The 26,303-nt window shown below is 39.7% G+C and overlaps 2 protein-coding genes across 4 annotated transcripts in view; one reads left to right on the top strand and one right to left on the bottom strand.

Moving 5' to 3' along the window:
• Positions 1–2,165: 2,165 nt before the first annotated feature.
• Positions 2,166–22,020, bottom strand: odr4 (odr-4 GPCR localization factor homolog). Of its 2 annotated transcripts, none has more exons than XM_049599249.1 (14): positions 21,968–22,020; positions 21,450–21,549; positions 19,422–19,538; positions 14,395–14,487; positions 12,629–12,735; positions 12,512–12,548; positions 11,066–11,209; positions 10,884–10,979; positions 8,105–8,152; positions 7,696–7,815; positions 7,488–7,611; positions 5,882–6,085; positions 5,041–5,094; positions 2,166–2,927 (listed from the first exon to the last, which is right to left on the bottom strand). In XM_049599249.1, the coding sequence occupies exons 2-14, from the start codon at positions 21,546–21,548 to the stop codon at positions 2,857–2,859; spliced, it is 1,314 nt and encodes a 437-aa protein (XP_049455206.1). In that variant the 5' UTR covers position 21,549; positions 21,968–22,020; the 3' UTR covers positions 2,166–2,856. The 2 variants fall into 2 exon arrangements, with proteins under 2 accessions (XP_049455206.1, XP_049455205.1); XM_049599248.1 differs by having other exon boundaries at positions 21,450–21,553; positions 21,919–21,973.
• Positions 22,021–22,542: 522 nt separating this feature from the next.
• Positions 22,543–26,303, top strand: part of LOC125902660 (nucleoprotein TPR-like) — a 50,493-nt gene continuing 46,732 nt past the window's right edge. For both annotated transcript variants that reach the window (XM_049599191.1, XM_049599190.1), the window contains exons 1-6: positions 22,543–22,793; positions 23,532–23,636; positions 24,778–24,842; positions 25,194–25,284; positions 25,586–25,689; positions 25,947–26,111. In XM_049599191.1, coding sequence (XP_049455148.1) covers positions 22,643–22,793; positions 23,532–23,636; positions 24,778–24,842; positions 25,194–25,284; positions 25,586–25,689; positions 25,947–26,111 — 681 coding nt within the window. In that variant the 5' untranslated portion in view covers positions 22,543–22,642. The remainder of the gene's footprint in view (positions 22,794–23,531; positions 23,637–24,777; positions 24,843–25,193; positions 25,285–25,585; positions 25,690–25,946; positions 26,112–26,303) is intronic.

The following is a 26,303-nucleotide window of genomic DNA, read 5'->3' as shown; positions in this document are numbered from 1 at the left end:
TGTGCCTGGGTGTTTATATTTTTGGTTGGGGATTCTCCGCATCAGTCAGTAGCCCCACGCACCCTGGTAAGCCTCAGCTTTAATTTAGTTTCCCCCGTTAAGTTGTCCCTGTGTGAATGGTGTTCTCAGTGTTTTAAACTGTGTTTGTTAAAATAAAGAATATGTTCTTTTGAATAGAAACGTGTCTCCTCGCCTTTGAGTAAAACGAACTTGTGTGCCTTAAAGGTGAACTTGGTTTGAAACTACTTCCTGGGGCGAAACTTCCCAGATGGCGTTGTTGGCAACAATATAGTTAGTGCATAATCTGACCAAAAACTCGTATATTGTTTCACCCCGTAACACCTCTCTCGCCACAAAAGAAATGCAGAACTACAAACATGTAAATCCAATGAGGAGAAAGTTGAAAATGAGACATTCAGCCTCCACCTGCTCTCATCTTTCTAATGGCTATTCTGCATTTTTACCCTGGATGGTCTTTATTTGTCTTTGTTGTGTATGCCAGAGGGGCTTTAACAAATCCTGCATTTCCAGCTGTATAATGTAGTACAGCCCTGCATTTTCTAGACTAAGGTAGAGGTACAGCAGAGAATGAAGTCTCAGTCCCTTTGTGTGTGTGTTGTAATCCGAGACTCTGTTTGTTGTTGTGGTAGACAGTCCAATGGCCCGCGCATGCAACTCCCTTTGAGTGTATCCCACTAGCTACCTCACTGCTGCTGCACTGCACTGCGTTCGTATGGCAGTTAGGGACGGTTAATGCTAATCATCACGTCACCATGAAAGCATAGTGACCACCCTCCAGGTTATCGCCATTAATTCTGTCAGCACTGTTGCCATTATTAGCACTGTTCTGTTAGCATCATTACCTGCTAGCTGCCACCTTACCCGGCTCCATGTTGAGAACCATTAGCAGACAATCTCGGCCCTGAATGTTGTACAGAGCTCCTTACAACTTTTTTTTTTTTTTTTTTCCAAGATATTTTTTGGGCCATTTTGCCTTTAATTGACGGGACAGGTAAGCGCGAAGGGGGGAGAAAGAGAGGGGATGACATGCAGCAAAGGGCCACAGGCTGGATTCAAACCCAGGCCGCTGCAGCAGCAGCCTTGTACATGGGGCACCTGCTCTACCACTAAGCCACCTACGCCCCTCCTTACAACTTTCTGTATATAACTTTTTACTTGTATTAATTGCTTTTTGTTGCCGATGGGTGATATTTTGTAACATTCCTTAAAACCTGAGACGTTCACCCACTTTCCTGGTTGCTTATAACAGCCTGTGGACTGATTTCTATGTAAAGGACTCCGGGAGGAATTTTCTGGTAAAATCCAACAGCATATGACGCACCCGTGCCACGGCAATGTGCTCTTACCTTTTGACAGTCTCTGAACCAGGCAAACCCCTGGATCCTGTTTTCTTCCCAGTGTCAATTAGTCATGGGAATACCACTCTTAAATAATTTATTTGCAAATGAAATCATGATAATCAATCCAACACAGAAATTTCAAGGCTTAACATGTAACTGAACAACAGGCTGAATAGCAGTGTTGCTGCTCTTTCTGGTTGAAAATATTTCAAGCCTATTTCAGCTCCTGAGCTGACCATACCCAGCGGCTTCTGGCGCTCAAATGTATCCACTGATTTACAGACATCTCTTTAACAATGTATGTCTGTCAGAAAATCTTTTTGGGCCCAATGGCGTCACATATTGGACCTGGAATTTATAATTCCACTGTTTGGCCACAACGTCAAATGCCTTGTCAAAGCCTTGCGCTGTTCCTTGGTGCCTGGTCATCACCACCGGCAGAATCAGTGCCCAGTGAAATGGAAAAACAGTACCAAGGAAACTGCAGTAAGACGAGATGAGGGTTACACAGAAGAAGAGATTTAACATGTGAAAAGTAGGGCAGAAATAAGTGTGATAATAATCATAGGCCTTTCTCACAGCAGACATTTTGTTTTGTCATAGCAGGAAAAGCACAGGCTTTCCTAATAGCCCTAATAATGCCTTTGTTCTTTTCAAGTGTCCCAGTGAGAGTGACAGTAAGCAGTAACCATGCCAGTACCCTGAAACTGGGGCAGGTAAATGGAATTCAGCCATCACTCCTTACATTATTTACACTTGTGCTTTTCCTCCTGCGATGTGTTAGAATGTCTGCTGTTAAAAAGACCTATTGAATCAGTATGTATGAATAGAGTTGTGGGATTTATTCTGTGATTCTGTCATGTTAAATTGTATGTGCAGAATAAATCAACATTTAGCGGTGATTGGTAAATGGTTTTAAAAGTTAACTTAGAGCGAATGTACTGTCTGGATCACCCTGTAATGAATGTAGAGTGAGTTTATCCAGAGTTTTTCACTGAAAACAGCTGCCTGCTGCTGCTGGAAGAGATTGGTGAGACTGACCCAAAACATTAAAGTAGTGGGCTGTTGAACCAAAACAGTTAGCCGAAAGACATTAAATGCTCCATAGTACTGAGGGGAACTGCAGAGTTTCACTACAAGTAAACCCGTTCCCATTACACAAAACATCATGATTATAAAAATATTAATATCATGATAGAATATAGAAGAGCTTACTAAAAACAAATAATGGACAAAACATTTTAACAGTTTGCAGTCAGTCAAATTAAAGATGTATTTCACTGCTGAAAAGATTCATAAAACTAACTGGCTGTCTATGCAGTAGAAAGATGCAAATACTTTTGAAATTGGTGCTACTCAAAGCTGGCTGAAAATCAGCAAAGCATCACTTTAATGATCCCAAATTTAAACTGCACTATTGCACTTTCTGATTCAACCAACATACACATTGTAGAAATGTTACAAATGCTTTTTTTGGTGTGTACATGTGTGTTTATTAAGCATCACTGAGATAGAGCATTGAGGCAGCAGTGGCAAGTAGGGCGACAGCAGTAGCCATGGCAACACCTAAACAACACAGAAGAGAATTAGGGCAACTCATGCACAAATATGTACACACTCACATCATACTTTTTTGGTTAAAGTGTCAAGTTGTTAATTCTTAACAAATTTTAAAAGGTAAGTGTGACTGGTATGCTGTAGTGGACTGATTATTCCTGTACAGTGCTTGATGCCAGATTAAGCCCCAACTCTCTGAGATGTACTGTGACAAAAGTCAAAAATTAAACAAAAAGCCTGACTGGTTCTGACTGGATGACAAACTAGCATCTCGAACTACACCATACGCAATCTAACCAACACAACACAATTCTGCCACCTTCCATTTTCTACAGTATATGAAGAAACCAATACACTGCACAGTGCATGCTGGAAAAGGAATGGGAAAAAACATATGTGCTGTATGCTTGTTGTTAACCAGTTGGTTGTTAAAAGGGATTTATCAATTTGAACTCCCCAAAACATTTTTCCAACTCCAGAGTCTGCACATAGAAGCATAGAGTAATAATATCTCATGACTACCATGAGTTAGAGGCTGTTTACACGTACACGGTGAATTTGATAAACGGAGACATCTTCCTTCGTTTGTGCCCTTCGTTTACACGCAAACAGAGATTTCTCCTCTGAAAATGAGTCTTTCTAAAAACTCCGGCCAGAGTGGAAATTTTGGAAAACTCTGGTTGCGTGTTTGCATGTAAACTGAGATAAATGGAGATAAACAGAGTTATAGGCAGCCGACGTGTCAGTATGCGCCGGAACTTGCGCCTGTGTCAAAAGTGCGACCTATGTTGCTATGGTGACAATGGATACATGGAAGGCTTGAGCTTCTCGTTACACTGCCACCTACAGGTTTGGCATGCTCTTGTGTATATATACACAGATAAGTGTAAATGAAGATCTTTTTGAAAACAGAGACGGTGAAATGTCCGTTTATGAAAATAGCCAGCCACGTGTAAATGGCCTTTTAAAGGGATAGTTTGGATCCTTTGAAGTTGGTTTGTATGAGGTATTTATCTATAGCCAGCGTATTACCTCAAGTAGGTGGCAGTCAGCACCTGGAGAAGCTAGCTGGAGCGATGCCACTGAAGCTAAACAATGTCTTGCTGTGGACAGGGCAGCAGTAAAATGTATTTTAGCCAGCAAAAAAAGTCAAAAAGTAAAAATACCAATATCAGTATAAGTGTAGGCTATATTGAGAATATTTTTTACTGCTTTACCTTGCTGCAGACAGTCCTTCCTGGCAGGAAAGACACTAATACCTTCAGTTCCTCATTTATACTCTCATCAAAGCCACCGGCCTCCATTGACAAAACAGTTATTATAGCTCGCTAAACAGCTTCTGTTCTTCCGCTGACTTGATCAGTTAGTTAGTTTGTGTTGTTGTGTGACTTTGCTGAATCTGACCTAACCTTTTTAATGCCAAAGTCGCACAATAACACAAACTGAGTGCAGTAGACCAGCAGCTCCTGTGTTCAGTGATGTGAAATGACTCTTTTTCTCAATGGAGTCTGGCTTAAAGAGAGCGACATAACAGCTTCAGTTCCCCATCAGAAATCGTTGTCTCACAGCTACGTAAAGCAGTGGAAATATTCCAAATATAGCGTACACTTAAATTGATGATGATTTTTTAGGTGGGACATTGTTGTTAGGTGGGTAATTTTTTTTTGCTTCTGACCCCTCCATAGCAGTACATTGATTCGCTACTGTGGCTCCTATTATTTACTGTGTTCATTTTTGTGTTCTTAATAATATTGTGAAATTTTAACTTTTAGTAGATGGAGGCTTTAAATAAGCCCACTCGGTTCGCTGCCTCCCCCTGCACTGTATACTGTTTGTTATTTTGTCATTTTGCATATTTTAAATTGTACAAAAATAAAAACATTACCTCTGTCTACTTCTCCAAACTGGGGGCGTGCCAACTGACATCTATTTATGTAATACATTGACTATACATGAGTATCTCACACAAACCCACTTCAAAAAATTCAAAATATCTCTTTTACTATTTTGTAAAGAAACCAGTTTAAAATATCACTTTTTTTTGCTTTACTTGGCTATAGTAGTGATGTTATAAGAATTTTTCTAAACCTAACTGTAGGTGTTACAATGGAAAGAGTTTTACCAATATAGTTGTTCCTCTTGGGCTCTAGCACCTCAGCAGTTTCCCCAATGGGCTCTGGAAACACACAATACACAATTTCATAAACTGCAATAATGCAATCAGTAAGGCAAACCTGGTTATTGGGAAAAATCAAATTATGTATAAAAATCAGAGAATTCCTTCACATCAAGCGTGATAACCTGCAGGCTCGGGAATTAGAAAGAACACACAGCTTTTCTTTACTGTCAGTCTCTATTTTACAAATAACATACTGCTCAGCCGCAGAAATTACGTATTTAAAGTTTATTTCAGTTTCAGTTGGAGGTTAAATATAATTATTCTGGATACAAGTACACACCGCTTAGTTAATGATAATTTTTTTCAGTGTCCCTTATATCTTCAAACTGTCTGAAAAGGATCTTAAATATTTGTTGACATTTTAAATACATTTTGGAGGACAGTAGGTAGTATCATTATGATTTATATAGATTAAAGCTATGTATAATAAATACAGTTCAGGAGCAAGATTTAATGTTTTTTCAAAGGGACTGATTAGCTTTTCACAGCTAACATTGTCAGCCTGCTTCCTGACTGCTATACGTAAAATAAAGTATCATGTCCACATGGGGTTAGTGCAAGTAGATAAAAAGTTTGTAACATTGTGGTGATGTTCCAATGGCAAATGATTATCACTCTACAGGGCATTTAATAACGATGTGATAGGAGTAAAGAGAATGAAAACTGATGCTTCCATTCCAATGCTCTCTGAATTAAAACATGTTTTGGTGTGAAAATCCTACTTTATGAACTGAATTCATAAATCACACCGTAAATACTGTGCAGACACACACTCTTTCCCTACCTGCTGCAACATCTGTCTCCGGGATTTCTGCTGGTGTTTCCTGCCTGGTATCTAAATCTTCCTCGGCTGCGTCAATGTCCAGCATCTCCTTCAGCCTGTCAGTCACCTCAGACAGGGCCTCGTCACTGAATTGGTAGTCACACACACACACTGGCCCACTCACTTTTACTGGACAGAAGACACGATGAGGGAGACAGAATTGTTCTGAAAGAAAGACATAGAGTCAGAGGCACAGTGAGAGGAGCGGTTGAGATGTTTTTGATCTAAATATTTCTTGCCTAATGTTACTGTGGTTATCAAGAAAGACAGTAAAATTGTAAAGAGCAGCCACTGTTGCCACAAGTGGGAATAATATAATAATGGCACATTGCAATCTCTTAGGTCAGCTGCTTAAAGCCAGTATCATTGAGTGACTTGATTGAATGTGCAGTCACATAGAAATTTGTTCCCCATTCATCTGAATGAAGAAAAAGTTCAGTTTGATTGACCTGTGACCTGCAAGACCTTAATGCTTCGAAATGTCATTTGTTGCCATGCCAATGTCAAACCCCAATGTCAGTACCCTAAAAATCCCAAATAGCCCATAAATTAAGAAATCGTTATCCAAAATGATTAATTACAAATCAACATTAATTATTTTTAGTTTTTCCTCAGACATGGACATTTAAACCTAGTGATAATTTTCTGACTTCGACTTGCCCTTGTCTAACCTCAGTAACCAGCAGTCCCGCACCACTGAAACTGAGACAGTTTGACTACATGTGAAAGGCTCACAGACACACTAGCAAGATGTTGAAAACGTCAAGCATTTGGCATAGTTTCAAAATTTGTGAAAGTGACCCCCAAAGGCTTGTTTGAATTTCAACTGGCAAAATCCTGTCTGACCACACCGTGAGTGCACAAGCACGTTGCAGGGTGAGGTAAAGTGTATACTCTTTTTTTTTTTTCTGTGATAAAACCATGTGTCGTGCTAAAATGTAGTGTAATAGTAGCACAGGGGAAAAAAGAGTCATAGAGTCTGACTCTATAATATCAGTTAAACAGCAATATTTATCTAAAGTTGCCAACATTAGTCAACATAAGCTGCTGGTCATACCAGATCAAGTAAAACTGCAGCAGAAAACCCCCCAGGTGTATTGAAAAGGTGCATTTCATAAATTATTAAATTAAGTTTTGATGAATAAAGATGTTATTTCTTCTTTAAAAAGTTACTTTAACTTCACTTTAACTTTTGGACAGTAATCTCATCCATAAGTAAACTCAAGCTTTTATTTCCTTTTGTTTGGCTGCAGTTGGACACAAAGGGCAAAATCCAGAATTCTCACTTAACCATCTTAAGCTTTGTGCATTGTTCACCTAGCACTGTTACACTTGTATTTTACTCTTGGTGAACTGGGTTTCGTAAAGTCAGGTAATCATTTGCTCACAGTAAAGCTTCTAGTACAGATCATCCTATCAGAATACAGATCCTTCCTCTTCACAGGGATTGGCTGACCCTGAACCCACCCACCACCCTGACCTCAACCTTAACCTTGACTTCAACTATCTGTAGACACAAGCTTATGATTGGTGGAGCAAACTGGTTAGTTCTTGTGGGTGTGTGTACCTGTCTGTTGTTTGTCTCTGCTGCTGCTGCTGCTGCTCTTGCTCTCCTCCTCTGAAGTCAGCAGCTCCTCCAGCACCATCTGAACCCTTGTGGCCACCGTAGAAACCACGTCCCTCTTCAGCAGCTGTCCAAAATTAAGAGTTCATGATAAAATGATGGATTGTTGTTTCAGACTCAATTCATATTGTCTACTGGATCACAGCCTTACCTTCTCAGCCAGTTTGGCCTTTGGTTTGTTGCTGTGTAAGTAAGCTCTGCTGTGGATTGATCCTCTGACTGACACACTGCCTCCACACCGCTGGACCACATCTGTTAACCTCCTGTCATCCTAACACACAGGAAATCACAGTCCTCCATAATAAAAAGCATGCACAATCAACTTGATTTTGTAGCTTCATTCCTGCCATGATTGCTAATTCACTATGGAGTGCGTAATATACAGTGCCTATATGGTATACAATACTATTCAATTCATTCTTAATGAGAAATGCTTGAGCTGTAGGAAAACATTCAACAAAAATTCATGTTGACATTTTCAAAAGTGGTGGACAACAAAACGATTCCGTCTTGTGACATGTAGTCATGTAGTCGTGTATTTGTGTGTGTGTGTGTCTTACCGGTGTGATGAGTAACTGAGCTGTGTATGTCTGTCTCACATTTCTCTTCTACAGAAAAATATCAGACACATTGGGTTACAAACATAGTCTTGTCTTTCACACAATCCAGAGAGTCTGTTAGATTCATTATTGTCATTACATGTAGTTCTTATTATATTATATGCACTGTTAGTTGACAGCAGGGACATAATTTACTGGGGACACAGGGGAAGTGTCCCCTGCACTTTATTTGAAGGCAGTATTGGATCCATCCACTTGTATAGTCCGAGAACTAACATAATATTTAAATAATAATAATAATAATAATCATAATAATAAATGTTGAATTATCGCCTTGCCTTACGATTAGTGTCAACACTTCAGTATCTGACCAAATGCCTCCCCCTCTGTTCCTGACATATGACATTGAGTAATGGCCGGAAATGTGTTTTTGCAGAATAATATAGTTGACCATCAACTTTTGGTTATAAAATGCCATCATTTTGTCATTATATCCTATCAGACATTTGTGTAAAATTTTGTCATAATTAGTATATGAATTCTTGAGTTATAGCCAAAAACATGTTTTGTGAGGTCACAGTAACCTTGACCTTGGCCTTTGACCTTCGACCACAAAATTCTAATCAGTCCACTCTTAAGTCCAAGTGGAAGTTTGTGCCAAATTTGAGGAAACTCCCTTAAGGCCCTCTTGATATGCTGTGGTGTTCTAGAGATAACACGTTAAAGAGAATGACAGTCACAGTGACCTTGACCTTTGACTAGGGATGTCCCGATACGATATTCGGATCAGTATCGGCCGCCAATATTAGCAAAATACGTGCATCGGCAACGGATGGGACTGCATGGAAAAATGCTGATCCAAGAACTTAGATCCAGTTTTTCATAAAGTCCGATCCAGGTTTTCTGGCCAGCCCAGCGCTCTGCGATTCAAGCAGTCCATTCCAGTGATCCGCTCCAGCACTTACTATCAATCCACCAGGCCAGCATGCAGATGGCAGACACGCATGAAGGGTAGGAGGGGTAGCGGTCAACTTAGTTAACTGACTATTTATTTTCTGCTCTGGTTTTTTGAGAGTGATATTTTTATTTGGTTTACACTTTTACTGTGTAAGTAAAGAGCACTGATGGCATTGTTTTGGGCACAATTAGTGAAATTGGAGCCATGGATGGACTATTGCTTGTTTAAACAGTTGTACAATATTGTGTGCCTGTGCACCAGGCTGGCACTGACATTACAAAAATAACTTAAATGGAAAGGCTGCATTGTTTGTTAAATGTCAACAATGTCTTGTGGTGTTAATTATTTTTTTATTAATTAGGGGGGCAAAGCACAAGTGTGTGGAGTCTTGCTGCTGTTTTAATTTCAGTGTTAGACATTTTAAAGATTTCTTGTGTTGATTTATTTTCTATAAGGGGCCAAAGCAGCCAAAGCAAACCAGCTATATTTTTTATTTAATGTTAATGTTCAAGTTTAAAGTTTGTTTATTTAACCCTGTTAACAACAATAAACAGGTCAGTTTCTCATACCAACTGTTGTGGATCATTCTAACTAACCCGATTAAGTAGTTGTTCTTGTTAGAGTAATATTGCTTGATCAAACCTTTTCTAACATGACTGACAACAAAATAAGTGAATATGTATAATACGCACTTGGATAGGATCGGTATTGGTATCGGCCAAAACTCAAGGCTATAATATCGCTATCAGACCGGAAGTGAAAAAGCTGGATCGGGACATCCCTACCTTTGACCATCAAAATCTTATCAGTTCATGGCTGAGTTAAGGTGAATGTTTGGGCCAAATTTGAAGAAATTCCCTCAAACTATTCTTAAGATATCACATTCACAATCTTGAGACAGGTGAGGTCACAGTGACCTTGAACTTTGATCTGAGACCACCAAAACCTATTGGGTTCATCTTAACGTCCAGCTGGACATTTGCTTCCAGCCACGGCTATCACCGGCGTGGAGGCATAAAAAGGTCCGGAAGTTGGAATGGTGTTTGTATCTTTTAAGTTGTAGCAAAGAACATACTGTAGGGAATGACTGGGGAGAAATGAGAATACTGGTAACTTAAAAACTAAAAATAAGTTTTCAAAATCTGTAGAAATCTTTTAAATTGGTAAGAGTATCTATTACAATGGAGCTTGTATTGTCTAGCCTTAACACAAAGAGGAGATACATTTTTAAATACTGAGCTCAATTAGGTTTAATGGGGTTAATTCATTATTTTTTTAATATATCTTCAAAAGTATAAAAGAGATAAAAACAGTTTATTTTTCATACTTTGTTAAATATTCATATGAAAAATATGCATTTTGGATCTTGACGCAATGGCCTGAGCTGTGCCAACATACCATCACATATTACCTTAAATAAAAGTAACTTGCTTTTGAAAAGGTGTCTGTGACTGACAACTTTGTATTTAAAACTACACTGCCCTGATGAGATTAGGTCTAAGCAAGCATTCAGAACAAAAATGGACAGAGGTCAACACATGGGGGTGAAATACTATCCAGGAGAACTGGTAAATGGACACTAGTTGGCGACTTATCAGACACAAAAAGACTGCAAAATAGTTTTCAGTACTATGAGACAGGTGTGAGACAAACCAGTTGACACTCTTCAAATGACCTAAAGAAGTACATTTTATATAACAAATACTATTAAAGTGCCTTTGAGCAAAGGTCCAAAAATAAAGTTTCTTTGGCAACCTTATTCAAAATAATGCAGGTTTTATAGGTTTAATTTAATTTGAAAGTTTCTCAGATTCATACAACCTGTCCTCCTGTGAGCTCTGTGTCCTCTGCCAGCTTTTTTCCACCAATCAGACAAACTCCACTCTCCAGCTGATGTGCCCACACTCTTAGCTCCTCCTAAAACAAAGCATGACTTAAGAACATTTCCACTGAAGTTCCTGAAAAAAATGTGTGCAAATATGTATATATGAGTGTGCACAAACCTTAAGACATTTATCCATGATTTCTGCATCGGTTCTGTTGTCTGGTAGTGGTACCAACATGTCCACATTTAAACAACATGTCACCATGCTCCAGGAGGAACACACACCTGACTGGTACTTCCAGTCTGCAGGCTTGGCCAAGCTCTGGAACAGCCAATGACATTGATATGAATGAAAACAACACAATGCTACATGTTCACATCAAAATATGGCATCAAGTCTATGACCATTTGACATGTGTAAGTTGGCTCTTCAGTCAGTTAAAGGAGTAGTGTGTTGGATTTAGCGCTATCTAGCAGTGAAGTTGCAGAATGCAACCTGAATACCCCTCCCTTTCCAAGCATCTACAGTGGCTTTCAGGTCATGTAAAAACATGAAAAGGGCTCTCTGGAGCCATACGTTGGTTTGTCCATTCTGGGTTACTGTTGAAACATGGCTGTGCAACATGTTGGACCCTGTGGAAGAGGACCTGCTCCCTATGTAGATATGAGTGCCTCATTCTAAGCTAACAAGGGTGAGGTGATTTCACACTAATTAAAACATAATGACTATAATATTCAATTGCTGCCTATAGATCTCCCTAAATCCAACACAATGCTACTTTAAAGCTGGAGTGCAGGATTTATACAGATAAATTAATGTCTGTAACATTCAAGACCATGACAACCAAGTTCACACAATAGAGTGTTTACATTTTTCTGTAGGCTGACCAGAAGTTAGCGGAAGTTAGAGTTGTAGTGTCTGGTGTCTTCTGCACCTGAAGTGATGTATTTCACGCATTTATTGTCAACCAGCCAGAGGGAAAGGGGCAGGAAGAGGGGAGAGACCATAACAATAGAACAGCAGCTAGGAGTGTGGAAGAAGCTATGGCAGAAAATCTCACAAAATGAGTCAATGCTCCAAATAAAAAAGAAACTGGGTGTTCAGAGGAAGGATTATAGTACAAAAAAAAAGAGACTGGAAACGAGTGCTACTGGAGGCAGAGATGTGGTGAGCTCAACCGGAGGTATACGTAACAAGCATGTCAGTGTTTTTGTAATTACTGTCACGGCTAAATTTCTGCACTCAAACTCAAACACAACTTGAGTGCGAGTTGCAAGCCTGATGCTTTGGGCCCTGATCCAAATCCTGCCCTGTTGACTGATTTTCCTCTCAAACATAGTTACCGAGAAATCTACAAGACATTCAGAATAATCTGGATGGACCTTTAGAGTGTCTCTGTATAAAGGGTGGGTACCTATTAACTCAAAACATTTCAGCTATAGGTAGATCAGTGACAAAAACTCCTCAGCTCAAAACCATTTTAATTAGTGCTTATACAGAACAAATTTTAGGACAAAATTAAAAAAACTTGTGTGCTTTTTTTAAGGCAATATGCAATGGAATAAGTGTAATGACTGCAGATGAAAGCTGGGGCTTTGTTAGAAACGAAAGCTGTAAACCAACCTTGGGATCTTTGATGTCAAAGGTTCTGCAGATGGTTCTAATAAGTGAGGTTAAAGAATATCCACACACTGTATCTGGTAAGTAACCATCCAATGAGAAGGCTGTGCAAAAGGATACTTCCTGGTTTTGGGGTTGACGTGCAGTGTGACACAGTCTGTGACGTCATCATCTGCAAGGTTCCACAGATGCTCAGAGGAGATCACATTCTCCACCGCAAAAACCAGCTAAACACAAACACAGAGTACAACGGTCAGAAGAATAGAATAGAACACACTCACAGGTATGTGCACATAACCAAAGCTCATATGATGTGTAAATGCACTCACTGTACATAAAGCATTTATTTTATATAAACAGAGAAGGAATATTCCAAATGAATGCAAAGGTTGTTCAGGGTCTACTGGATGTGTAAGCAGTCTCTTCCTACCTCTGACTACCTAAAAGTGTTTCAGTTACTGCTGGTAACTATGTTCCCTCGTTCAAAACCCTGTGTTGTGTTCTAACCAAGGCTCTGTCCTAGTCCTTTGTCCTTTCTTTTGTTTGTTTAAAACTTCCCCATGGGCAGATAATAAGTCACTTTAAAAATATCTCCAGTCACTGCTTTGCAGATGATATTCAGCTATACATCTTGTTTAAGTTGTTTATTTCTGCCCCACCCAGTTTGTCTCTAAGGTAATGGAAGGTGTCAGGTGTTTTTCCTCCTTAATTAATCTTCCCTATAAAATCCATGTCACTATGAACCAGGCATGATTCTTGACCAACATGTTAAGCGTTTGATTATTTCCTGCATTCTTCAGCTGCCAAATTACTTAATTTAGGCCTACTATCGGGTTTCCATTTAAATGTAGCACAGATTTTTGCATCTTAGAAAAAAATGTGAATTTATGTAATTATCCATCCACTACTGTAATGCAAATAATGGAAGCTGGTTCATCAAGATAAGCTGTAGATGGCGCTAACTATCCAGACATTATACCACTGCAAAATACAAGGACGCAACTACAAGAGTGCCAGTCAAACCTCAAATGAAGGGAGAAATTTTTTTAAAAAATTTGGGGTATTTCTCCTTAAGTATTTTAGGTGCAAATTGAACATGTGCATAAAGGCAGGTGGATGGATATGCACCTACAAATGGAGAGGGAAATGATAATTCACTCTTTTATTTGTCATATCTTGACTGTTGCAGTTTGCTTTTTACTTATCTGAATATCCTTGGATTGTTCACAAGTGGCCCAAGAGGCTCTTGCTAAGCTTTTGCTAAGGTCCTCCAAATGGTCTCATGTGACACTGATTCTGATTTCTCTTTACTGGCTCCCCATTAAATTCAGAATCCAATTTAAGGTTCCCGTGGTCAATGCTCTGCATGGCCAGGCGCCTGCCTACATTAGAGATTTACTACAGGCCTATATCTCCAGTTTCTAAGGTCCTCTGATCAGGGTTTGTTGGTTATGTTCCTCGCTCCAGGTTTAAAACCAAAGCAGATTGGACTTGGTTGTGGCTCTTGCACTTTGGAACTCTCTCGTTTTGGACACAAGATCTGTGGGTACCTTTTAAAAGCAGCTCAAGACCCACCTGTATGGACTTTGTATGTTTTTTAATTTGCATTTGTATTCATTTATATTTCATGGGCTTTTTGTCTTTATTCCCAAGTTTGTAGTTTATGTCTGTTGTGTTATTTATCATTGTGAAGCACTTTGTGAAATCCTGCTCTTGAAAGTTCCTATATAAATAAACTTACTGACTTACTAGTCACAATTTTAAGAGCAAGTGAAATCTGTCAGCTAACTTTAATGTTTTTCTGCCCCCTAGTGGCCAGAAATGGACTCATGCAGCTTTAAGCATGTGTACATCATTAACACGCATTGTGTTTATATGTGTCTCACCTGTCGGAGTGTGGTTAGTGTGTCCTTGGAATCAGTATCAGAGATGATGAAGACTCCCAATACAGACAGGCCTCCGGGCAGCATCCGAGACACCTGAAAACAGATCAAACTATAGCCAGGGTTTCCCACACATTCATTTATTTATGGCGGCCTGCCATAGATAAATAAATAAATAATCAAAGTATAATCAAAATATCTGCTGCCACAAACAGATTTTCTATTTTTGGAGCAGAACCATTAATAAGGAGCGCTGTGCTTTTAAAATATATATACTAGTCAGTTATTTATATCACCACACCATCAGAGTGCAGAGCGCAATCTTGGCACAGATGTAGCAGCAGAGCATCAGGTGCACTAAAAGTGGAACTCAATTGTTCATTCTAGTGGGGCTTTGGGGACAGCAGAAGCTCAGTCCATAAGGACTTGGCTTGGGGACTGGAAGGTTGCCAGTTCAAGTCCCTGTATGGACCAAGTATTGAGCATAGACTGGCAACTGGTGAGGTGCCAGATCGCATCCTGGGCACTGTCGAGGTGCCATTGAGCAAGGCAATGGCAAGGCAAGGCAAGGCAATTTTATTTATATAGCACCATTCATACACAAGGCAATTCAATGTGCTTTACAAGAGAAATACATTAAAAACAATAGATTAGCAGTGCAGAAAATGCATTTAAAAAGCAAACATAAAGCAAAAGCAACAGCAGACAAATATAAAAACAATAGCTACAGATTATCCTAACAATAAGTTACATATCTAGTTCACTGGTAAACTGCAGTAAATAGTAATGTTTTAAGCCCTGATTTAAATGAGCTGACAGTTTCAGCCAACCTCAGATATCCTGGAAGTTTGTTCCACAGACGGGGAGCATAGAAACTAAAGGCTGCTTCACCTTGTTTGGTCCTGGGAACACTGAGTAAACCTGTTCCAGATGATCTGAGGGGCCCGAGACCATTTAGTGCTTTATAGACAAGTAACAAGATTTTAAAGTCTATCCTTTGACACACAGGAAGTCAGTGCAGTGACTTAAGCACTGGTGTAATGTGCTCCATTCTCTTGGTGTTGGTGAGGACTCTGGCAGCAGCGTTTTGGACGAGCTGCAGTTGTCTGATAAATTTTTTACTCAGGCCTGTGAAGACACAGTTACAATAGTCTAGCCTGCTGAAAATGAAAGCATGAACAAGTTTTTCTGTATCTTGTTTAGACAGAAATTCTTTTATTCTTGCTATGCTTTTAAGGTGGTAGTAGGCTGATTTAGTAATTGTCTTAATGTGACTATTGAAATTTAGGTCAGAGTCCAGAACTACACCAAGATTTCTGGCTTGATTTGTAGGTTTTAGTGTCATGGCGTCAAGGTGAGCACTGACTATTGATCTTTGGGGCCAAAAACAACTATCTCAGTTTAGTCTGTGTTTAGTTGTAGAAAATTCTGGCACATCCATGTATTGATTTCGTCAATGCACTTATTTAGCAGATATAAGGGACTGTAGTCGTCTGGTGACACTGTTATGTAAAGTTGTGTGTCATCTGCGTAAGTATGGTAGGCGATGTTATGATATTCCATAATCTGAGCAAGAGGGAGCATATAGATGTTGAACAGAAGAGGCCCAAGAATGGACCCTTGAGGAACTCCACATGTAATTTTTGTTTGCACAGATTCATAATTGCCAAGTGACACAAAGAAATCCCTGTCTTGTAAATAAGATTTAAACCAATTTAGCACAGTGCCAGAAAGTACCACAAACTTTTCTAGTCTGTCGAGCAGTATCTTATGGTCGACTGTGTTGAATGCAGCACTGAGGTCCAGTAATACCAGAACCGAAATCTTTGATGCATCACTGCAGATGAATGTCATTTAAAACTTTTACAAGTGTAGTCTTAGTGCTGTGATGTGCTCGAAATCCAGACTGAAAGGCATCAAAGGAATTGTTTGCTCCAAGAAGGTGTTAAGTTGCTGAAAAACAACCTTTTCAATGATCTTTCCTAAAAATGGTAGGTTTGATATGGGCCTGTTATTTATTACTGAGGCATCCAGATTAGGCTTTTTTTAAAGAGGTTTAATGACTGCGGTCTTCAGGGCCGTTGGAAAAAGGCCTGACTGAAGAGAACAGTTGACTATCTGCAGTATATCTGATGCTATGCAGTTAAAAACATCTTTAAAAAAGCTTGTAGGCAGAGTGTCAAGGCAGCAGGTAGTGGACCTAAGGTTTCTAACTATGCCTGTCAAAGTAGCATAATTTAATGGGTGAAAAAGTGCCAAATTAACTGGAGTAGTCTTATGAGGCACAGGTGAAATAGCCACTGTGTTGGAGTTACAGACTGTCTGTCTTATCTTTAATATCTTGTCTGTGAAAAAAGAAGTAAAGTCATTGCACGCCTTGGTGGATAGCAGTTCAGGAGGGACTGACGCTGATGGGTTTGTCAGTCTGTCAACAACAGTAAATAAAGTCTGTGCATTGTTGTTATTTTTGTTGATAATCTCAGAGAAAAAGGACTGCCGCGCCCTTTTTAGCTCCAAGTTATAGATGTGCAGACTTTCATTATAGATGTCATAATGAACCTGGAGTTTGGTTTTTCGCCACCTGCGTTCTGCTTTTCTACATTCTCTTTTTTGAGCTTTTACCCGTGTGGTGTTCCTCCGTGGTGGTTTTTTCCTTACCAGAGACAACTTTGACCTTCATGGGGGCAATACTGCCCATAATATTCATAGCTTTAGAGCTGAAACTATGAACCAGATCATTGACAGAGACTGAGGGCAGAGCTGGTGTGGATATAAAATCCTGGGTGAATAGTGTACAGGTGTTATCGTTGATATAGCATTTTCTGATTACCTCTGTTGTAATTTTACTGGTGTCAGCGGAGATGGCCATTTTAAAGAAAACACAGTAATGATCGGAAAGGGCAACATCAGTCACCACAACCTCAGAAATGTTGAGCCCTTTGGAGATAATTAGATCTAAAATATGTTCCTTATTGTGTGTTGGCTCTGTTACATGCTGGGAAAGTTCAAAGTTGTCAAGGATGTAGAAAAGTTCTTTCGCACTGCCATCTTTGGGATTATCAATATGAATATTACAATCACCCACTATAACAACACAGTCAAAATCAATACAGACAACAGACAATATTTTAGAAAAGTCATCAACAAAGTGTGCACTATATTTTGGAGGCCTGTAAATGGTTACTAATACTGCTTGACAGGAGGATCTCAACTGCAGTGCAACATATTCAAAAGACTCAAACTTCCCATATGACAACTGTTTGCACTGGTAAACATCCTTAAATAAAGTGGCTACTCCACCTCCTTTCCTAAGTTCTCTAACTGAGCTGATAAAATGGAAGTTTGGGGGGGCTGTTTCACTAAGTACTGCTGCACTGTTGTTTTCTTTTAACCAAGTTTCAGTTAAAAACATAAAATCAAGGTTTCTCTTGATAATAAAATCATTAATTAATAGTGACTTGCCAGCCAGAGATCTGATATTTAATAAAGCTAAGTTTAGTGTACTAACATTGTCTGACACAGTCTGTGGCTGACGCATAACTGGAGTCAGATTTGATAGAGTAGCTGTACGCCCTCTAGTACACATTGTTTTTCCTGATGCTAGTCAAAACAGGAATGACAGACCTTGGAGATGACTCTGGCTGATACTTTTCAATTTCAAGATGTGTCTGACTATGCCACGGCTATTTAAGATCGCCTGTATGTTTAAGGAAGCGGCATGGGGTCTGTCTCATCTCTGACAGGCACCTGAGTGATGATGTCTAGGGCTACTATTTAAGAGTTCATCAATTTGACTGAGCTTTAGTGTGGCAGCTTTAACTAACTCCTTGATTGGTGAGCGTGGTGGAGGGGGGGAGGGTTGACGCTGGCTCCATGGTGATTGTGGTGGTGGTGGTGGTGGTGGGGAGGGTCGAAGTTGGCTCCTTAGTGGTTGCGCTAGTGCTGGGGGGCGGGGGGGTGACGTTGGCTCCTTGGTGGTTGTGATGAAGGGCAGGAAGGGGGTTGTTGGATCCCTGACTGGGACAGGGACATCCTCTGAATGCCTTGGGTGATGTGGAGCAAAGGGTCAGGTGAAGGGGGAGAGATGCAGGCTGTCTGTCTCTGTGCCCCGTACTTGTCCTTGGCTCTTATCTGTCTATGCTTGTTTTGGTATGGCATTCCAAGAGCATGACATAGGTTGGCCCTGAGTAGTCTGCATCCAGTGATGTTCGGATGAATCCCATCACGCTGAAAGCGATCCTTACAGTTCCAAAAGATGTTAAAATTGTCAATAAACTTTATCCCATGAGTGAAGCATACCGATGTCAGCCATGTATTCAGGGCAAGGAGTCTGGTAAATGACTCGATTCCTTTCCCCAGGGCTGGAATGAAGCCCCAAGTGCTCGGGGTGCCTATCCAAGGCAGCACTCTCACTCTGACATCTCTCAATTTAATGCATGTATAGGTCCTGTTTGTACATGTGTGTGTATTTTGGGCTTGTGTTTATATGACAACAGAGTGAGAAAAAAATGAATGTCCCCTCAGGGATTAATAAAGTATATCATCTTCTTCTCCTTCTTCTTCTTGAACTGGGTCTAACTGCAGCTGCTGCTCCTCTCCATCAATTTGATGTGATCAACAACACTTTAGTAGCCTGCCGACACTGGCAAAAACACCTTATCTTTTCTGGTAAACATAGCTGTCTTTCTGCCACTTCAGTTTTTTCAGTTTTGCCTTCTAACACCAATGGACATAACCCAGATGTTGTAAAATAAATATACAGCTCCATGCATTTGATTTTACAATTACTCATGGAGCTAGAGGTGTATTTTTACAATGACTTGAACCCACTGAAGGTCTTTCTGTCATTGTTTTTTTTTTTATTCATTATCATTCATGGACTGTATGAGCTCCCTGCATCACTAAAACATGTCCCTGTGTGTTCTAAAAACCCTCCACAGTCTGAGTTATCATGCAGTACACTGTGATGCACTCTTACATAACACCAAATGAGAGTGTATTGGGATGCAGCCTTGTCCCTGTTTGCCCACCTGTCGAGCATGCTCAGTCACCCACTCCTTGTCCAGAGAGTTTCCAGCTGCGACAGTAGACTCCTCCCGTTGGGGCGTCCGAGTTGCCATGACAACAAAGTCCCTTTGGGCTGAGCTCTGAAATGTTTAGTCATTTACACTGATTACTATCTCATCACTCCACAGACAGTAATGCATTGATTGATATATGTATTAGTCTGTTTATATCCTGAATAGAAATGTTTATGCAGCTTGTATGGTGTTGAGTGAGTGGTTATTTTTCCAATTACAGTACAGGCCAAAAGTTTGGACACACCTTCTCATTCAATGTGTTTTCTTTATTTTCATGACTATTTACATTGTAGATTCTCACTGAAGGCATCAAAACTATGAATGAACACATGTGGAGTTATGTACTTAACAAAAAAAAGGTGAAATAACTGAAAACATGTTTTATATTCTAGTTTCTTCAAAATAGCCACCCTTTGCACACTCTTGGCATTCTCTCCATGAGCTTCAAGAGGTAGTCACCTGAAATGGTTTCCACTTCACAGGTGTGCCTTATCAGGGTTAATTAGTGGAATTTCTTGCTTTATCAATGGGGTTGGGACCATCAGTTGTGTTGTGCAGAAGTCAGGTTAATACACAGCCGACAGCCCTATTGGACAACTGTTAAAATTCATATTATGGCAAGAACCAATCAGCTAACTAAAGAAAAACGAGTGGCCATCATTACTTTAAGAAATGAAGGTCAGTCAGTCCGGAAAATTGCAAAAACTTTAAATGTGTCCCCAAGTGGAGTCGCAAAAACCATCAAGCGCTACAACGAAACTGGCACACATGAGGACTGACCCAGGAAAGGAAGACCAAGAGTCACCTCTGCTTCTGAGGATAAGTTCATCTGAGTCACCAGCCTCAGAAATCGCAAGTTAACAGCAGCTCAGATCAGAGACCAGATGAATGCCACAGAGTTCTAGCAGCAGACCCATCTCTAGAACAACTGTTAAGAGGAGACTGCGCGAATCAGGCCTTCATGGTCAAATAGCTGCTAGGAAACCACTGCTAAGGAGAGGCAACAAGCAGAAGAGATTTGTTTGGGCCAAGAAACACAAGGAATGGACATTAGACCAGTGGAAATCTGTGCTTTGGTCTGATGAGTCCAAATTTGAGATCTTTGGTTCCAACCGCCGTGCCTTTGTGAGACGCAGAAAAGGTGAACGGATGGATTCCACATGCCTGGTTCCCACTGTGAAGCATGGAGGAGGAGGTGTGATGGTGTGGGGGTGTTTTGCTGGTGACACTGTTGGGGATTTATTCAAAACTGAAGGCACACTGAACCAGCATGGCTACCACAGCATCCTGCAGCGACATGCCATCCCATCTGGTTTGCGTTTAGTTGGAAGATCATTTATTTTTCAACAGGACAATGACCCCAAACACACCTCCAGGCTGTGTAAGGGCTATTTGACCAAGAAGGAGAGTGATGGAGTGCTGCGGCAGATGACCTGGCCTCCACAGTCACCGGACCTGAACCCAATCGAGATGGTTTGGGGTGAGCTGGACCGCAGAGTGAAGGCAAAGGGGCCAACAAGTGCTAAACACCTCTGGGAACTCCTTCAAGACTGTTGGAAAACCATTTCAGGTGACTACCTCTTGAAGCTCATCGAGGGAATGCCAAGAGTGTGCAAAGCGGTAATCAGAGCAAAGGGTGGCTATTTTGAAGAAACTAGAATATAAAACATGTTTTCAGTTATTTCACCTTTTTTTGTTAAGTACATAACTCCACATGTGTTCATTCATAGTTTTGATGCCTTCAGTGAGAATCTACAATGTAAATAGTCATGAAAATAAAGAAAACGCATTGAATGAGAAGGTGTGTCCAAACTTTTGGCCTGTACTGTACATTATGACCAACAAGTAAGTAGAGTTAGTGACATCTGACTGTTTTGCTAGCAAACTGTTGCAGCATGTCTGATGTATACTCAGAGGTGGAAGGCAGCCATACGAGCAAAGGCTAAACAACAGCTGGATGTTTGTATATAACCTTACCTGTCCAATAAGCAAGCCTGTGACTGCACCTGCTTGTTGTTCACATAGTTTCGTCAGATATCCCTCCACAGCATCTTCTACTATATAGCCACGACCCATACTGCCTAAAGAGAGAGTGGGCAGAGATGGAGAGGTGATACAACATCAGTGTAGCTACTGTTTTTTGTTATCAGTAAGTCTGCATTGAGAAAATGCTGTGAGAGGACACGTGGAAGAATAAAACACGGCTAAACACATTAAGACCAAATCATTTAGCGTTGTCTACAAAAAGCAACACGTAATTAAACCAAGTAAAACTTAAGCTCAACGGTAAGTCGTACAGTTAACGTTAACGGTTGTATGCCCCTCTAACTTTAGCTAACCGATATTAATTTGCTACTTTCAGCTAACGTCAAGTGGTCACAGTTGCAATTCAAGACGTACAACTTAAATTTGAACTGCATAATACAAGTGCCATAAGGGAAAATACCTGACAGAAGCAAGACAGTGGGTAAAATGTGAAACAGAAGGGAGACTACTTGCTCTTAATTGTGACAGCTGGCAGTGGTTCGTCAGCAGAGTACAAAACCTCAATTTACCATAATGCTTTGTTCGATGACGTGCTTCCGTCGCAAGTCTGTTACGTAGTAGGTGAAGCGAGGTCAAATGATAAAGTTACACAAGAAAAGACGAACAACTAACGGAACATTGTTAATTTTTTATCAGGGTAAAACTTGTGGTAACAACTAAACGTAGAGGTTGGTAATTACTTTGTGACACAATGAAAAATAAATACACTTAAACTTAAAGCTAATAATTAATCGAAGAGACTGTAGGCATTACTTTGGCTGCACTTTAGCTACCGACGTACTACGATAACTATGATAGTTATTTCTGTACTCCCGAAGGCTTCCTGTCTTGCAGCTATCTAAAATTTACACTCTGTGTATCGCATTACATTCTACAACAAAACCAGCAAATTTAAGTTAATTTAGTGCAAAGCACCCCAGCTGTCGTTTTTTCACGTAGTGGTTTGGTCTGACTTGATTGTCAATGATTACTTTATTTTGAAAGTTGTGAGTGGGTATCCGGTTTTTGTATGAGTGTAGCTTGACACTGTCTTGGTTAGTTCAGCGGGTTTATAGAGAGTACAACATTATTGTACCAGAGTTTGTGTGTCCATTAACTGTTGTTTTTCAGGGGGGTAGGTAGAGATGGCGGCCGTCCTGCTTCAGATTCTGGAGCGGACGGAGTTGAATAAACTCCCGAAAGGCGCCCAGAACAAACTCGAGAAGTTTGTAACGGAGCTGCAAAATGCTAACGACGCGCTCAGGACGCAGCATGAGCGGTTCAAAGCAGACAGTGGTAGGTAGCTACTAAGTAGTTAGCTGATTAGCTGCTAGAAACCTCATGTCAAACTCTAGTTTACTATGAAGCCATCTTATGGCAAACTCAGCAAGAAAACATCAATGTTGTGTGTCATTCTCAATGCTTTCAGCTGCATGCTAACGTTAGCTACTATGTCACGTTAGCTAACTTTGGCGGAAGAGAAAACGTTATACGTTATGCCAACAGCTCCTAAACTTGACATTTTAATTCAGTCATTACCATGACTGCATGGTGTGTTTAAGTAATACAGACCTAACTGATATAACTAAATGTTATATAAACGCATTTGCTTTCAACACATAGATACACTACTATAAACTCAACTGATAAAAGGAAAAAGAACTTCCCATTGAATCTTTCCAACACTATAAATCATACCACTACTTCATTGGGAATTGTCAGCTTGTATTGTCAGTTAAGAAACGTTACGTGATGGTCATTAATATTAACAAACTGCAGCTGCCTGTAACTTACAAGACTTTCAAATATGTAAGTAATATTTATATTATGTCCTGTGGGACATAATGATGCCATTTTTCAAAGCTGAGGAGCTACTGCTGATAAAATCTGTAGCCGTTTCAAAGTGTAGTCTTTCATCAGACTGTAGTGATGCAGGCATAAAGCTACATGCGTCTGTGTGGTGTAGGTATTATGCTGTGTGACATGTGTACTGTGTACTTATGTATTACTGTTGAATGTTCTTTGCCCCTTCAGAACAACAATACTTTGACATTGACAAGAGACTGGCAGAGAGTCAGGACCAGTTCCTGTCTGCCACCAGAGATCTGCAGACTGTCAAGGAGGAAAATAAAAAAATCAGTGAGTTTTCACACACATGCTGTTAACACACAATTTCTTACCCGCATTTTGTGAGGGATCAGTGCTTCAAGTTCACAGTTGCCACTTGTTGGACTTAACTTACTAACTTACTTAAAACCTGTGTTCTGTGGCTTAAAGTGGCCACAGGGCACTCAAGCATTTGTGCAGTTTCTCTAGAAAATTTGCACATGTTGTTCACTGCATATTAGACCAGGAAAGCTTGGATACAGTCAGTCTTTAATGATGTAATGGCAGGTGTCATTATATTTGTGTAAAATGATAGTGTCCACCAAATGGAGTATCAATAAATAAATTAATGTTGAAATAATTATGGAAATAAATAGACATAAATAGATTGACAAATACAAGTTTTGAACAAGACAAAGTGAACAGGACATTTATTTTTTTATTTCATTTAATTATTTCAACATTTATTTAGTATTTTACTTATTTCTGTATTTATTTGTCTATTCCAGTATTCATTTAACATTTATTCATGTATTGATGTTTATTTTATTTGTTGTGCTCCATAAAATTATTAAACAGTTGTAAAATGATATTGATGTGATGTGTTTTAAAATGGCAAAGCCTGTTTTGCATGGAGTATGGACAGAATACTCCAGTATCATGTCTTGAAGTTTGAGAAAGATCAATGAAGAAAACCCTCAATGGTAAAACACTTTGTGTTTCAAAATTCAGAGGATAAACTTTGTACAGAGAATCAACTTAAGGCTGAGTGTGAGCTTTAATTTTAATTTTTTTTGGTGTGGAATAAAAGCAGATATGATCAGTGAAAACAGCTAGAATTCTGTAAGTTGTTTGTGTTGTATAGCTTTATTTCTGTTTTTTTTTTTCTTTGTTTTTTTTTTGGTCCATAATTTATATCCTGTTTAAAAACAAAACTGTAAGAAACAAAGTTGAAAGTCAGTGCTTTTATCTCAAAGTCATTTAATTCTGAATCCAATGTACTGTAACTTTTAACTGTTACCACATAGCACAGAGGTAGTTATGTAAACCTTTGCTTCACAGCTCATGTAATCCATACACCTTTTGTTCAGGTTATTTGTTATTTGTTTGGACTCATGTAATCTCCTTTTGTTCTGAGCCTCAGTGTGAGCAGTGTCTTTTTCTCTGTGTGCAGATGAAGAGCTCAGTACTCTGAAGGGAATAGAGGGAGAGACCCCCGAAGATAAAGCACCACAACAGGTGAGTAGTCCATGTAGTGTTAATGATGTTCTGTTATTGTTAAGGCTGTGATGGTGCTAATGGAAAACTTCAGCCAAAAAGTATATGTTTATTTTTTTGTCTGTTGATAAATTGAGTCTGAAGTCACTCTCTTAGTTTTAGAAATTGTTACTGAAATGTAGAATGTGTTGAGCAGATTCTCAAACCCATGGGACTTTGCAGGACTTCTACCATTACAATCCAATTAACACTTTATTTACACTTATTTAAACAACCAAATATTTCGTATTTTCTACAAACTCTGAATAGTATTAAAGTTTAAGTACTCTATTTAAACTGTGTATGGGTTTGTGTGCATGCGTATGGCTACAGCAAACCAAAGCCAAGTATGAAATTGAGGCAGAGAAGAGAGAGCTGGCGAGGCTGCTGGAGAAGAGAACACAGGAGGTGGAAAACCTCACCGGTAAGATTATCAGGTTTACACACACACATACAGTCCAAAGGCACACAGCTGGGTACATGGTGTGTTAATACTGCATGTCATCTTTCCAAAAGCACATTTGGTTATAGTAGTAACAATCTTTTGTTCCTCATGTCAAGTCATTTTTATTAATACAACCACAACACAAATCTTCCTCAAGGGGATTTACAATCTGTACATCTACAACAACACCCTCTGTTCTCAGGCCCTCTATTCTGATAAAGAGTTCTTTTATAATATTTTGGGGTTAATATTTGTGAATTTCATGTGTGTCTGTTTGCAGAGGATGTGAAGCGTCTGAATGAGAAGCTGACAGAGACCAGCAAAGTGAAGATGGAGCTGCAGTTAAAACTGGATGAAATACAGTCTTCTGCGGCTTCCGTTCAGGTATGCACTAGATTTCATGGAAAACACTACAGCTCAGTGTAAAAGATTGTCAGGGTTCCCAGGGTCATGGGAAACCTGGAAAAGTCAAGGACTTTGAATTTGAATTAATTTCCTAACCCATCCATAGGTCACAAGCTGTCAGTACACCACTGAGTGTGACTTTATTGCAACCACATAATGATCAAGTGCCAACCGCAAGACTCAGGTTTTTTTAACATGCTTTTTCTGATTGTATGTCCTGGGTGTTTGTTTCGTAGCACCGAGAGAAGCGTATGGAGCAGGAGAAGGAGTTGCACGAGAAGAAAATCGAGTGGTTAAGCGCAGAACTGAAGACCAAAACTGAAGAACTGTTGAACACCAGCAGGGAGAAAGGCAAAGAGATAGTGGAACTACAGAGTGCTCTGAAGAACAGCAAGGAGCAGGTAACACACAAACAACATGCACACACAGTAAGAATGCATAAACTCCTCTATAACCAGTAACTGTGCAATATGATACAGAGTTTATTATGCTAGTATGTGCCGTTCTAGCTGTTCTTCTCCATGTAAATATAGCCTGTTGGTTGAAATGTGAGATGTAGTTAGATGGCTGTCTTATATTCATTCTTTAATGGT

Source organism: Epinephelus fuscoguttatus, linkage group LG15 (assembly GCF_011397635.1).
Source record: "Epinephelus fuscoguttatus linkage group LG15, E.fuscoguttatus.final_Chr_v1".
In the NCBI taxonomy this organism is placed as follows: Eukaryota; Metazoa; Chordata; class Actinopteri; order Perciformes; family Serranidae; genus Epinephelus; species Epinephelus fuscoguttatus.
The sequence above is the reverse complement of the archived record's forward strand: the minus strand, read 5'-3'. Positions and strand labels throughout refer to the sequence as shown.

What these genes read in the sequence shown, in the direction of transcription:
- odr4 (XM_049599249.1), bottom strand. Translation starts at nt 21,548, where the DNA reads ATGGGTCGTGGCTATATAGTAGAAGATGCTGTGGAGGGATATCTGACG. An exon ending in GTCAACCCCAAAACCAGGAA is followed by an intron (nt 12,549 to 12,628) that starts GTATCCTTTTGC and finishes CTCACTTATTAG; the next exon opens with AACCATCTGCAGAACCTTTG. An exon ending in CTCAGTTACTCATCACACCG is followed by an intron (nt 7,816 to 8,104) that starts GTAAGACACACA and finishes CCTGTGTGTTAG; the next exon opens with GATGACAGGAGGTTAACAGA.